Source organism: Squalius cephalus (genome assembly GCF_949319135.1).
Source record: "Squalius cephalus genome assembly, chromosome: 1".
NCBI lineage: Eukaryota > Metazoa > Chordata > Actinopteri > Cypriniformes > Leuciscidae > Squalius > Squalius cephalus.
In genome coordinates, this window is record NC_137122.1 from 47148720 (window position 1) to 47164640 (window position 15921).

The 15921-nt window shown below is 36.4% G+C and overlaps 1 protein-coding gene across 1 annotated transcript in view; it reads left to right on the forward strand.

The window, feature by feature from the left end:
- pdgfbb (platelet-derived growth factor beta polypeptide b) overlaps positions 1-7941 on the forward strand; it is a 10817-nt gene extending 2876 nt beyond the window's left edge. The window contains exons 2-7 of the mRNA XM_079885892.1: positions 2498-2594; positions 3271-3333; positions 4804-4997; positions 5396-6326; positions 7190-7335; positions 7453-7941. Of these exons, the coding sequence (XP_079742018.1) occupies positions 2498-2594; positions 3271-3333; positions 4804-4997; positions 5396-6326; positions 7190-7320 (1416 nt within the window). The 3' untranslated portion in view covers positions 7321-7335; positions 7453-7941. The remainder of the gene's footprint in view (positions 1-2497; positions 2595-3270; positions 3334-4803; positions 4998-5395; positions 6327-7189; positions 7336-7452) is intronic.
- The last annotated feature ends 7980 nt before the right edge of the window (positions 7942-15921 follow it).

Genomic DNA, 15921 nt, shown 5'->3' on the forward strand with positions numbered 1-15921 from the left:
CTTCACTCTCGGATGATATAGCAGCAGGGCTCAGGGGTTGTGTCGTTCAGCACTGGTGATCAACAGAGACACACTCCACCCTCCCACACCAATCCATTGGTTTGTTTGGATGAGGCAGCCTGCAAGAGTCAGTTAATTGGCTTTTTGAGCAATAAATTAATAATGTTTATTTTATTTATAATTGATTAGTTTTAAATATTTCTATTGCTTGTATTATTTTAATTAAATCTGCAACTTTAATTTAATTTTTATAGAGTGAATCATTCGAGTATTTTCCATTAGGAAAGAAAAATACAAATTACATTTCTTTAATGTCTCAGATGCAATCAGATCACATATGTCTTTCCTTTCTGGAGAGATCCCAAAAATGTCTCAAACTGTTGTCAGATTTGCTAAGTCGCCAAAGTCAAACTAAAGTCAGAAATCTGAATATGAACTCAAACATTTACCAAAGTTTGTTAAATTATCTCAACTATTCTGTACACTGGATGTCAAAGACTGCCTCATTTGTATAGAACAAATGTCTGAGACGAAGATGAGACATAAATAAGAGCAACATTAAATCTCCTGAGCTTTGAAACTACAACCTCTGAGAATGTACATTTCCTCTTGGTCTATTCTATTCTATTCTATTCTATTCTATTCTATTCTATTCTATTCTATTCTATTCTATTCTATTCTATTCTATATCTGTGTGTTTGGACTTTTTGTATGCCATCTGTTGTCTGTGTGTGTGTTGTTGTTGTGTGATGCTATATATTTACATTGGGTAGCCATACAGAAATTTAGTGTGTTTGTGTTATAAATGTCTATGAATCATATAGGTGTGAATTAGTCTGTGTGTTAAGGTGTATGTCCAAGCATACACTACCATTCAAAAGTTCGGGAACAAATTGATCAAAATTCACAGTAAAAACTTTTACAGCGTTACAAAAGATTTTCAGTTTCAAATGAATGCTGTTTTCATTTGGTCTTTCTTTTCATCACAGAATCCTGAATAAATGTATCACGGTTTCCACAAAAATATTAAGCAGCAAAAATATTTCTTGAGCATCAAATCAGAATATTCAAATGATTTCTGAAGGATCATTTGACACTGAAGACTGGAGTAATGATGCTGAAAATTCAGCTTTGATCACAGGAATAAATTACAGTTACAGTTATTTCACAATATTACTGTTTTTATTATATTTTTGATCAAATAAATGCAGCCTTGGTGAGCGGTAGTGTATGTTGTGTTTTCATTCTATCAATCTGTTCTGTGATGAGCTCAGTATCAATAAATCACTATGACAACATTTCATCAACGACCAAACGATGTTTACCTGCTTATTTATGTCCTGGTGTGCACTATAGACCTGAACTGAAATCATGCTGTGGAATTGGCAGAAGTTCATGCATGCACAGCCGGATGATAGAGCGCTTGAGAATGTAACGAAGAAATGAAAAATGGAAAACTGATGATTCACGAGATTTATGCATTTGGACACAACAGGATCACTGTGCTTCTCAGAGCTCCCAAGAGAGTAAAATACACCAGTGTTCCACCATGCATCTATTTCTGTTGAATTATAAGTTCATACCACAAGAGGTGTGGCAAATTTAGGATGTTTCTAAACTTTTGGCACACTTGTATTCCTGCATTTGTTCTGCCCATGCAAAACTGTGACTGATTTCCCTTATCACGCCGATTACTGAAATACTCCATCCTTCCGGTAGCCTCCCTCATCCATCTCTCTCTTTATCCTCCTCAAACTCACCTTTTCTCCATCTCTCCATCCCCCACTTCCTCTCTGCCCTCTTTCCTGTGTCCTGCATAAATGCTGCCAGATGAGACGGAGGAGACGAGGGTCAGTGGCCCCTGTCTGGACATGCTGTATGAACAGGGCTATTGTGTCCCCAAGACCTGCGTTGACACCCTGAGACAAACCAGCATCCATAACGCTCTGTCTCACTGTCACACACTCAGACACACACCACATTCACATTCGTTTATAAATGCGCTTGATTCTGATTGGTCATTCAGAATTCTGTGCTCAAATGTTGTCAAACATGGGTGAAAATGCCCTCCTTCAGAACAATGGATTTAAATTTTAAATTGTAACATATTTAGAGATACAGTAAGTTTAACATCAGCCAATGTGTTATTATGAATTATTATTAATTCAGTGTTGCATATCCATTTATTTATTTTGTGTATATAAGGAGGATAACAAAATAAATCCATAGGTCATTATGACACTCTCTGGGTTAACTGCAATCTTGACTGATTGATGGTTTTGTGGAAACCGTGATACATTTATTTTAAGATTCTTTGATGAATAGAAAGTTCAAAAGAAACAGCAAATATAACTTTTTGACAATTTAAAAGTCTTTTCTCTCCCTTTTGATCAATTTAATGCCACTTTTGCTGAATAAAATAAAAATAAAAACATTGAATATTAAAAACGGAATATTTATTTCTAACGCTTTAGTTCCCTTTTCCTCTCTCTTCCAGGCCGATCCTCTCCCGGCTGCTGTGGTTGAGTTGGTGAAGGGTGGATCTTTGTCTTCTATTCAGGACTTGCAGTTTCTACTGTTCTCTGAATCCATAGGTAAATCGCCTCTCTTTAAATTGCTGACATACTGGAAATCTCACAGAGACGCACGTCTCATGCATTACTCATGAGTCATTCTTCTTTGGCACACAGACAGACATTTAATGTGTGTGGATATAAAGTTCCTCTGTTTTCTCTTATCTTCTTTTTATATTATTTTCTAGGCCTAATTTATGGGTTTGACTGAAGTGACATGTGCTGTAGCTGTCAAATCAAATTTAAACAAATTTTAAGTGTTTTTTGATAAAGTCTCAAAATACTTCTGACATTCCTGGAGGCAATTATTGTCCTTTAATAAAAAATGTTAATTATGACTGGGCTACAACACCCCATCACACACTTAATGTAGAATGCATATTGAATGCTTATTACAAAGCAACTTTTAAGTCTTTGACCTGTATGTTGTCCTCATTTAGATTTAAGACATTAAGTAGACACTCTTATGCAGAGTTACTTACAGTAAGTGCTTTAGCTTCATGTGACAAAATGTACTGTGCAAAGAGCCCTTCCGAAACCACAAGAAAAAACCTTAAACAATGTGTGGTGTGCCAGTTCTCTTGTTACTTTCATCCCTAGAAAATAGAAACAAGTTGCAGTTTCTTACAAGGGTCTGCCATCACCACTATTCTGCTACCTGATGATGTTTGAAAGTTGCTGTTATTTTGTTCTTCAGAGGTTGAGCCAGACAGTCATCATGAAAACGACACCAGCAACCGTCTACCACGCAGTCTTCTGGGTTAGTTCTTTGTTCTTCTTCTCTTTTCTGGCTTGTTGCTGTATTATCTGTTTAAATACCGTTTCTATCCTTGCTTAATATGCAGAAACTACTAAATATGCCATTTGTAAGTTAATTCCCCCTAAACGTGTTTGCAACTGCATGTGGGTCTATCAAAAGGGGCTATTTGTTTGATGGACTAAGGGCTCAGAAATTACGCATTTCAGCATTAACATTAGTTATTTTCATCATTATCATCATTAATTATTAGTCGTCATTATCACCAGACAGGGCCATACGCACGGTTTCATAAATCCAGAGGTCCCATAATGTTAATGTCAACTGTATTTACAGTATATGGCACCATTAAGAGCAATGATTGTTGACCAAGGTGCTGTACAATATATCAAAACACCATCAAAATTAAAACAATAAACAACAGAACAAATTACAAACATAGATAAGACCAGAAACTACACAAATCAGCTATGATTAAAAGTTTTGTGTTTTACTTTAAAATCGTGTAGTATAGGGGCAATTGTAATAAAAACAGCTTGGCTGTTCCAAAGTTTCAGTGCAGCAACGGCAGAAGCACGATCAACTCTCAATTTCAGCCTATAGGCCAAGGAATGTTTAGCAGTCGGTTGGATGACCTTAGAGACCTTACTGGATTGTAAACATATTGTAAATTTAGAAAGATATGCAGATGCTAATACGTTCAAAGATCAAACAAAACAAAACAGTAAAACCACTTTAAAATCATTATTGTTGCGAAATAAAAGCCAAACCAGAGTGATCTCGTGAATCAATAAATGCATGGATCACCCTTTCAAAGTACTTAAAAGAAAGAAATGATTTTACCTTAGCTAGGTCTCGAAGGTGAAAAAAAAAAATGGTTTTGACCACAGAACTAATCTGTTTGTCAAATTTAAGAGCACACCCAAATTCCTTACTAATGGGTTAACAAATGGCCAAAGTTTAAACAAAGTGCGCTAACAGCTTCTAAAGATTCAAAAACTCTAATCTCAGTTTTGCCTGCATTGAGGTGAAGAAAATTTAAGGACATCTAGGCCTTTACGTCAGCTAGACAAGTCAACAGAATATCCAAACCCCTCTTGTTAGATCCCAGATGGATTAGGACAGTGTTTCTTAGAAATTGACCCCACAGGAAGCATACAAGGGGAATAAAATCGGAACAAGAAAAGAGCCTTGAGGAACACCAAAAGTAATAGAAGCTGCACCCGAAGTGAATTCACAAATACTGACAGAAAAGCTTCTATTATTAAAATAAGATTGGAAAATAAGATCAGTTGAAATTGTTATGGGTGGCTTTTGCTATTGTATGGGGGGGGCTTGAGATCTTTGCGATGGTGGGACATCAAGAGGCCCTTGACGCTGGGCCCGTGAGCAAGCACCTGAAAATCTAGTCTGATTGCTATATTTTTTTCACGTAGTTCATTTGTGTCTGTGTGTTTCCGTGTTTGTCTGCAGATGCTCAGCCCGCTCAGCAAGCCATCTGTAAGGTCAGGACCGAGGTCATAGAGGTCACACGCTCCATGTTGGACCGTAGCAATGCAAATTTCCTGTTGTGGCCTCCGTGCGTGGAGGTGCAGAGGTGCTCGGGATGCTGTAACACCAAGAGCCTGCAATGTGTTCCTGTACTTACACACACACGATACCTACAGGTACACACACACACACACACTCTCTTTTCAAGTGCGTACTTACTAGAGGTGTAACAATACATTCATGTCACAATAGTCGCTATCCACAATAACCTACATACTGTTGCATTTCTGTATTGTAATATAATGTTGACACAATATATTATTACACCCCAGTCACTGGAGTGGTACCCTTTCAAAATGTACTTATATGTACCATTTAGGTCCTACTACACTTTAAGTGCTACTGAATGTACCTTTAAGATACAAATATGCACCATTTAAGGGGTAAACATGGTACAAAGGTATACATTTTAAAAAGGTAATAACCCTGTATGCTTTTGTGTACTAAAGCTTTTGTACCTTTTTCTGTGAGTGCATATGTACCACTTTCACTTTCCTCTCCTCTTCATCCTCAGGTGATGAAGATACAGTATGTGAACAAGCGGCCGCTCTATGATAAGGCCGTCGTCTCCGTCCTCGACCATGTAGAGTGCCGCTGTCAGCCGGCTCCTCGGCCTGCCCACCGTCGGAAATCATCCGGCCAAAAACAGGATGCACGAGATCGTTTGGGGAAAACTCGACCCAAAGATGAGCTCCATCGTAGTGATGAACTCAAACATAACCAGAGGTTAAGCCTGGAGGACCTGCTCAGCCACAGTTGGCTGCCCAAAGAGAGGTTCTCTGAATCAGGAGCACCAGACACTTTCCATTTCGGCCGTGACGGCTGGGAACGGAACGAGACGCAGTATGGAGGGGGTAAAGGTAATCACCGTCACCCTGCGGATGGAAGGAGACACGGCAACACGAATGGCACATCAGCACAGGGAACAATGGCTCCACTGCCGAATCATACTGAGCAAGAAGAAACTGGTTCGTCACTGCACAACGCTACGCAATTTGAATCACAGAGTAATGCCAACCAAAGTACAACCAATCAGACATCTGAATATAATAAGGGGCCATTGGAATTAACCAATCAGACTTTTAAGCACCAGTCAAACCTCACGCAAGAAATAGAACAATTGCGAACAACCAATCAGACAGACCAACTTGCTTTCAGTGACACAGGAACAGCAAGTCAGAATCTGGGAGATGTAGAGGAGAATGTGAGAGGTGAGACTACAGACATAGAGGCGAAAGGGGTGGAGCGAGAGCAGAGACAAATGGACAGAAAGGCCAAGGAGGAGGAGGAGGAGGAGGTGGAAGACTTGCTGCTACGGCACAAACTCCTAGATGAGCAGAAACACAAACATCACCTCAAAGTACAACAGACGAATATACAGCCGGACGAGAAACTACAGCAACTCCATAAACAGCAACACATTTCTACAACCACACAGCGGACAGGTAAAATACACAAATGAACAGATAATGAGGTTTTTCCATTCATTCATGTTTTATCATTGTCTGGTAGAAATTATTAGAAGTTGTTGAAGTAGCACATTTTGCTTAAAGAAAAAAGCTGGTGAGGTGCGTTTTATTGGCTGTTCATCACAATCTTTGGAGCAGAATTTTGTCTTCTGCTTGAATGGCCCTCTAAATTAACGTTTTATCTCCATGTGTACCATGGTGAGGTTTTTCTTAAACCTGCATTAAGAAAACAAAAACACCCCAGGTTCACTTTATTTTGTCATTTATGCTATTTAAAATATTTTTTAGCTGTATTTGTCAAATAAATAACCTCTGACTTGTATATAAGATCTGACTTGGCAGATATTCCACAGAAACAATTCACAGGATTGAAACTAGATAGATGGATGGATGGATGGATGGATGGATGGATGGATGGATAGATAGATAGATAGATAGATAGATAGATAGATAGATAGATAGATAGATAGATAGATAGATAGATAGATAGATAGATAGATAGATAGATCTATCTCTGTGTGTTTGTTGGTCACGTGATGTAAGTGGCGTTTAAGAACAAAGGGTTATTTGGTCCATGTTCAGTTTGATTCTTCTGTCAGCCAATGTCTATAAATATATCTCAGTTGACTTATATTCTACCAGACACCTACACATCAGGAACAGAAAGTAACACATGCACACGCCTACTTAAACTTGTTCAGTGCCGTATAGATTGCATATTATTGTGCCGAATAATAAGGCTAATGTGGTTGGATTCAATACAACACAACAATACTGAACAACACTGCAAAATCAGAATAGAATATACCTAGATTGATTTTTTCTTTTGTTGCAAACAGGAACCACACCCCCTCCTCTGCAACATCTCCCTCCACACAAACCTAACAGGCCACCTCCTCACCCCCCGAAAAGGAGGAGAAAACAACGTAATCGTATCAGCAAATCTGCCATGAGAGCTCTTCTCATGTAACACAAACATACACAGGTGAGCTGCTCAGATTTGCAAAATACTAAATGAAATAGCACGTTTAATACAAAGTAATAATGTTTAGAATGGTAACAGTATTTAATGCAATATCTTTTTTTGTTCGCTCTCTCACAGATAGATGTTCAGATGGATGCAATTTCACCCAAATGAATTCTTATTTATGTGTGTCCCGGGACATTAAAAGTTGCGGCACTAATCACCTCTCACAACCTGCTGTTCTCCTTCTCTGCTCAAAGTCATGAGGAAAGGGACAATCCGGACACAGAAGAGGTTCGCAGGATTGTTGTAGGTTCTCGACTTGCACCTGATGGACATTCAGCCTTCTAGCTCCAAAAAATCTAGAAGTGGGACTTGAGAACCGTGTAAATCAGGAAGTTCAGAACATCAGAAGCATGAAACATCTTTTGAACATTGAACATCATAATAGTATGATACTGGGTCAGTATGCAGTGGTAAACATCCTGTTCAACACAGAACTAGTAAAATGTGGAAGAGAATGCCCTGAAAAGACTATATTTCCCATGATCACTTACCTTAAGAGAAAAACCATTAGTTGCACCTGTGCTACATATCACCTTTCTTTTTGAATCACCAAAAGAAAAAGCGGTTGCCATTTTCTGCTATGCTGTGGAATCAGTGCTGAAAATGAGGCTTGGATTTCATGAAGCAGCTGAAAAACGAATCTTAGGGTTTTTTTTTCCACTGGTCCAGTATTATCAAAAAAATTTTTTTTTTTTTTTAAAAAGCACACTATTTCCAGGGATGCACTCAAAGCATGTTATTGTATGCCATATTTCAAACTAAGTGCTTTTACCTAAAACATTCAGAGACAACTTTGTATTTTAATATATTACCAGTCAAGTTGTTTGCAGTATCATTTTTTATTATTTAAGCGATTCTTAACACTGGAAATTCACACACGATAAAGCAAGGGAATGCATTTCTGTCTCAATTAATTCCTCATACCTCTAAGAGTGTAAAGGTGCTACATTATAACACAAAGCAGATTTTTATTCATTAATATTATTTATTCTTTTGTAAATCTGTTCTGTTCACAGCAGGCCCAGTGTTTCATCAAAGTCTTACAACACCAGAAACCCAAAATGTGGATTATTTTTTAGTATGTTCATGTACAGATGGTCTGTTTTGGATCTTTACTAAACCTTGCAGATTGTGCAGAATTTGCACTCTTTTTATATTAAGAATAAAATTTAAACACTAACCATTAAGGTGTAATACATGGTCTCATTAAGATTTTTTACATTTGTTGTGTAATTTGAATACGATCTAATGTTCTAAGTTCTGAATTCAGTTAAGAAACAAATACAAACCTACTTAGATCCTCAAATGCACTTCATTTGTTGTGCACAGCCTTTAACTCATTTGGCAGACACTTTTATTCAAAGCGTCTTACAGTGAGTTTTCTGGGAATCTACGCCATGAACTTGGGGTTGCTAGCGCCATGCATAGCAGTTGAGCTACATAAACACTTGTTTTCAACACAATGCATTAATAATGGTGAGTTGTTCTTCTGTCGTCCTGATAAAAACTGGCTTAGTCCTACCCCATTTGCCCAGAAAACTTCACTTCTGTACTTACAGTATCTGCCAACAGCAGTTACTTTTTTTATTTTGGCTTGTTTATGACTGGATATGGCAAAGGGTTTTGATCCCATGTTTAGCACATTTTACACACTTACACTACCAATCAAAAAATTGGGGTCTCTAAGTTTTTATTATTATTATTATTATTCAGCAAGGACCCATCAAATTAATGAAAAGTGACAAAGACACTTATAATGTTACAAAATATGTCTATTTCAAATAGATGTTCTTTTGAACTTTCTATTTATCAAAAAATGATCATGCTTTCCACAAAATGCTTCAACATTGATAATAATAATAAATGTTTTTTGAGCAAATCATCATATTAGAATGATTTCTGAAGGGTCGTGTGACACTGAAGACTGGAGTAACGATCCTAAATATTAAACTTCGCTATCACATAAATAAATCAGCTTTTTAAATATAATAAAACAGAAAACCAAGCAAAGAAGGTGCGAAGGCACCTATTGTATCCGTTCGTTTTCTTCTTCTTTTCTGCTCTTGAGGGAAAATGATGAAATTTGGCACACAGATAGAGGACAGTCTGAACAATTAACCACAGCATGAGTCTCAACTCAATCCCTAGTGCCACCAAATGACCAAATTTCTTTTTTTTTCTCTTATTCCTTGGCTCAAGACGATTTCAAATGCAACGCCATTTTCCATCGTGAAAATTGTCCAGCCATTTTGAACTTTCCAAAAAAACTTTTTCCAGCTCGTCCTAGATAGTTTGTCTGATTTCACCAAAATTGGCTCACATCATCTTCCGACCATGCTGGCAAAAAGTTATTAAAACCTTTCTCAAATAATGTGTGAACAAATTTGACAAATAGCACATCAAAATGCAGAGCTATAGACGAATCTTGATAGATGTCTTCATGACCTGAGGCTACATGCAGCATTTCAGCATAGTGCTACTGTTCAGGAGATATGAAATATGGCTTTTTTACTTATAACTTCAGAACGATTTGGCCAAAAATCATAAAACTGGCAGGCTATCTTTTGATTCATTGCATCATACTGAGTCGAATACCAATTTTCCCATATCGGCCTATATTTTCCCATTTTTGGTTTAGGACATTTTGGATTTTGTTGCAAAATACTGTATTTTACAAATGCATTTGCATATCATTACAAAACGGTGTGTCATCGGCACCATGCCCTGAATGTGCTGAAACCGTTTTGGAACTAAATTTATAATGGAAATTCAAAGAATGCTTTTGATTAATTTAGCATATTTTTATGAAACTGGTCTTGAAAGATTCCTTAAGCTTGAGTCATCCCGAGAATAAGGATACCAATTATGCCATAGATGCTGTCTGCCATTTTTATTTCATTGAAAAACTTCTTTTTCGACTTCTCCTATAGAATGTTGGTCTGATTTTTTACCAAAATTGGCTCAATTGGCTCCTATTAAAAACTTTTTGATAGACCAAACCATTCTCAAATAATGCATTACTCTGCAATGCTTTGGCATATTGACACCAAACTTTTTATGTGCCACCTATTGGTCAAAAGTGCTAATTAAATCGTATCAATAGTGATTGTATTTGCTTTTTAAGCCATTTTGCCTAAAATAACCCAAAACAATGTCTTTAATTACTCATTGTTGCAGTTGGTCTGATGCTCCCAGCCATGCTTGCATAACTCATCATGCCTTTTTTGTGCAGCTATGTTTTTAAATGGTAATATTTCACAATTTTACTGTATTTTTGACCAAATAAATGCAGATTTTGAGAGCCTAAAGACTTCATTCAAAAACATAAAAAACTGACCCCAAACTTTGAACTGTAGTGAACACAATAAACTAATCACGAAACTCAGGCCAGCCTGATGCAATCCCACGACCCTGTAAACGTCCCAGAAGTCCATTTATTCCCTATCACCGCATGAAGTTCCACTGACAGTTGGAAGTCTTTGGTGTTCCTGAAATGGGAGGAAAGTTTATTGCGTTGTTACTCAAGGGAGTCATGTTGTTTGTATTTGTTTTTGGGAAGGTGACAAATATGTTCCTGGACTAAAGCATCCTGATTAAAATTCCCCTCTTCGCTGAGCATAAAGTGGCCAAGAGGCTATTCCTCAAGGGCACTGACAGATCTACACTCTTCGGCTGAGTTTTCTGGAACAAAACGGTGGATCTCTGAAGGTCTGTTTTAAAAACAACAATACTGCATTTTTTCAGACCCCTGACCTCTAGCTATAATAAATAATCATTAATTTTTGTAGCATTACATTGCGCTTGACCATCATTTATGATCTATCATGCAGTTTGTTTTTGTTTGGTCTGTGTGTGAATGGTTGTGAGGGTGCCCTGCTCTGCTGCGGCCCACCCGGACAGATGGATGCACTCCCTCTCTTCATATCTGACTCGCTCCCTTGATAACTGGAATTTATGTGCTGAATTAATTCAATTAATTATGCGCCCATGCATTCCTGTGGGAGGAGAGAGACAGTAAGACCCAGTAAAGTGTATCAGCTCAGAGTTGACATTGTACGTCATGACCTTAGATGAGCTTGACATTTTGATGCATGAAGATTCAACTCAATAAACTTAATTCTCAGTGGCAGTTGTGCTAAGTACCTAACTTAATTTTTACATCTGCATTTTTAGTAGTCTTAGTTTTAGTTAACAATCACAACACTCCTGGAAAACTGGAAAAATGTTTTTGCTGTGTTTTGTTGGCAGTTGGCAGTGTTGTGTTTTAGAGTTAAAGATAATGTCTGTAAACTTAATGGAAAATGTCTTTTAGCAGAGACGTTTTGCTTTTTTAAAACAGTGTATGGCGTCTACTTAAACTAAATTCAATTGTATTTTACTTTTGCTGCTTAAGAAAACATAAATGATAAATTATTTAAACCATTTACTCTCTTAATTCCTACAATTTCATTCATGCATTTTTATTACTCCAAAAGGAAGATATATTTTTTCCAACAGAGCAAAACAATCACTGAAATATCATGTGCTTCAGTATTATGTTAGAAATTATTACTGAAGCCAAAGCAAAGATATTTACAAATAAAATCACTTGAATACTTGGCAACCATAAAAGGTCACATACTGAAAGATACCCTTAAAACAGTGAGGATGAGAAGGTATTTCTCTCTGCTAGTACACACATTTTCCTTTAAGCACACTTAAGCATAGGTGCTATAAAGTTTGTTATTATTATTGCTGCTAAAGCATGATGTACAGGCACTCAGCGTTCATGTTTGCAAGAGTTAAAGCACTAAGAGCAGATAAATCTCACGTATGCTAACAGAGAGAAGAGTTTGCACCCTCCCTTTCCATGATTTAGCCTCCATTAGCCTGCTAGCATAACACACATATAAACAGACACACATAGATTGTCCACAAACCCACAGCACTTTTCAATGGCAGTAAGATATCGTCTGGATATTGTCATGCTCTGTCCAAGCCTGTTAATGTTAAAAATGAGTGTGAAATTCAATGAATTGATGAATAGAACTGAAGAAAACCATGCTAACATCAAAGAAAAGATGTTGAAAACAAAATGTTGAAGTCCATCCATGATGCAAAACTTGTACCAAAAATCATCCAAACACACATGCAGTTTACATGCATATTATGAGGCCTTATATTTTAATTATAAAAAATTATCGTAAATTGAAACTTAAGGTATGTTCAAGCAATCATATGGCTTCATAAGACATGAAATTGGAGTCATATGGTGCTTCTTATAGGAGGATGACAATGATTAAAAACATACATTAGACTAATTTAGAGGAACTGGAACAATTCTCAGGCAACATCCTGTTTCTCAGTGACAAACTCTGTCATCCTTAACATTTGAAAGTGAAAGCAAACAAGATACTTTTGAAATTTAAAGTTGGCATGCAACGGAAGTTGTGATAGTCTTTTCTTCCCTATTGTTACGTATATGTGAGTGAAACGGCTTCACAAACAAGAAAAAATGTAGGGCGGGACTTAATATTGTCCATAGGGAATTGATTGGATGGTTGTGGTTTGCTATTGCTGTGATGTCATGCGAGTGACAGGTTCCCCCCGCCCTCGTGCCAGTAAACACATCATCAGAGAACTGCAAGAGAAAGAGGAAGTTATTTTGAATAAAGATTAAGGCGGCCCGTGAAAAAAAAAAATGTGCATGGATAAATCGTTTATAAAAAACACTGCAATATTATATAAAAAATAACATTGATTTAATTGTGACAAAAATGATGTCGTTTACACTGGTTGTTAAACTGGTTTTTGAGATGTGGTTGAAAGACATCTAAAGACTGGACACGTACAGTCAGTCACAGCTCAAGTTGTTTAATGAAGCATGTGCAGATAGTTTCTTACACAAGCGCACAAGCCACAGGGCCTTAAATAAGATAACAGGAAGACGGTGTGTGCTGCCGGTACAGATAAAGATCTGATCTATTGTGTGTGAGCTTGTGTATGGTTTGGGTGTGTGAATATGTGCGCTCTTCCGCAGATGTTTGTGAGCGTGTGTATGTTTATCTCTGTGCATATTTGTGTGACACTGAGCCTCAAATAACCTCCTGCCCCCCAAACCTTCTGAGACTGACGGTATTTGTCTCGCATACAGTCACAGACTATACAGCTGTTACCCCGATGTGCATCTCAACCGACATTCTGCTGTCCATCACTTTCATGATCAGCAAACGTTTTCTCAACATTATATTTTGGTCGCAAGAAATGTATATTGCACTACAAAGGTTTATATTAGAAACACAAATGGTAGCCTATATTTCAGTTGCAATATTATAGCAATATATTTTAGTTTACCTTGACTCAGTCACTTCTGGCTTTTTGATTGTAATATTTAAACATGCATTCATGTATTGGGAAAAGAGCTCTAAATAAACATAGATTGAATTGAATTGAAAATATATATTCATTTTCTATAACTGAAATAAAATGATCTAGAATTGTTGTGAAAAGACCTGGTAGGTTATATTAAAGTAGTCTTAAACTAATATGCAATGTAAGTTTATTATAAAAAAAAACAAAATAAAAATAAAAAAAACACAAAACTGCAACATTTGCGAGGTGTTGTTTTTAGGTTTTAACCTTCTATAAGTAAGAAATATTTTAAAAATAATATTAAAGTGTGGGAGACCTATAGTCAAACTAATATTAAAAAGGTGGATTAAAAATTAAAAATATCCTGAAAACTAAAATATATCATTAAAAAAATGATGTATGAAGTCATGCTAACCACATACGAACATTTCTGCAATGTTATAAAATATGCTAAACCCCCCTTGACACTCTATATCAAAGTAATATTACATTATGACAGCTAAAATAATACATTTTTACACATTAGATGTGATAGCAAGGAGCTTGTTGATTGATTTTATTAATTAAGCCTCTATCTGTTGAATAAAATATTATTACTGAGTGTTCATTTGTCAGTATTTGGTTTAAAGTGTACAATGGTGTGTAAAGTGTCAATGGGATTCAGCAAAGTACTTTTTATTTTAGTTAAAAAAACTGCCAAGTTTCATCTCACTACGCACTAGAAGATCATTGTGAATGTTTTTTGACTGTACATTTACATCAGAATTCAGGGACTTCTTTTGGGTGGGCGAGTTTTGTTCTGACTCACTAGTCCACATCAGTACTGCTCCAGAATCAGTCTCTCATGAGCGCTTCACTAAAGGTCAGAGGTCAGATCACGGGGCAGGATTACTGAGCTAAACAGATTAGCAAGATTTATTTATTTTTATAGAATGCTATTGGGCAACTGGCATATTGATTATGTATGAGTGGTATGGAATTAATATTTTTTTGCCCTTTGGGTATGAGGTATATTATTTTATCCAAGTATACTATATATATATATTTTTTTTTTTTTTCAATGCTTTTTAAATGCTAAGTGTGACTTGTTTTAGTCCCTTTAACTAAATACTTAACAGTTTAACTTCTTTATGACCTTTGACCTTGTCACTTCTTAAAGAGTGACACTGTGGCGTCTCCCCAGATAGTGTTTGGACAGCCTAAACTATGTTTAAAGAGAAATAAAAGTATTTATAAATACTTTTAAAATTGAATTTAAAGAGTTAGATAGAAAATAGAAAACAGCTTTATTTTATCAATACTGTACAAAAGGCAATATGTTATGTACTTTATGGAACATTTGAGTAGCACATTCTAAGAAAAGTGAAACAATTTCATATGTTGCTGATTTGTGGGATCCCAGCATGCATTGCGGCATGAATACATGTATATACTTATATCAATTTATATATATTATGTACATTTATATATATATATATATTTGTGTGTTGACTACTACCACCATTTAGGTTTGTGTTAATTGTTGAGGTCTATGTAAAACATGTGGCACAACGGTTTATGTATTTTTAATTTACAAGATATTTTCCCACGTCATGGTAAGTGTAATACAAGAACGTACTGTAAGTATTAAGAATTATTGTGTAACTAATTTAACATTTGTTATGATATCTGCATGATCTGACTAGAATATATTAAAGTCAGCATAAAAACTAAATTTACAATTCTTGTTTTTTTTTCTTTCTTTATTATTATTATTTCTTTAAATCCATGTGCCCTCATAAGCTTTATTCAATATATCTTCCCCTCCCTCTTGCAGCATCTTCATTTCTCTGATGATGTATTTATTGACGCGAGGGCGGGGCAACCTGTCACTCACATGACATCACTGCAATAGCAAACCATAACCATCCAATCAATTCCTTATGGACAAAATCAAGTAATTTTTTCTTGTTCGAGAAGCCATTTCACTCACATATGAAACAATAAATCGTAGTAGATCGTGTCCATCAACAACCCCGAAGCTTCATAGTCCTACCTCGTCCTGGGTCGACATTTCATCTGGTATAACGTCAGCCATTTTTTATTTATATCTGCTGACTGATGATCGCGTTAGATTACATGCATGTAAGGAATGGTTGTTTCTGCTTCTTCGTCTGCTGTGTTCTACTACCGGAGATTCAGTACTCTTCC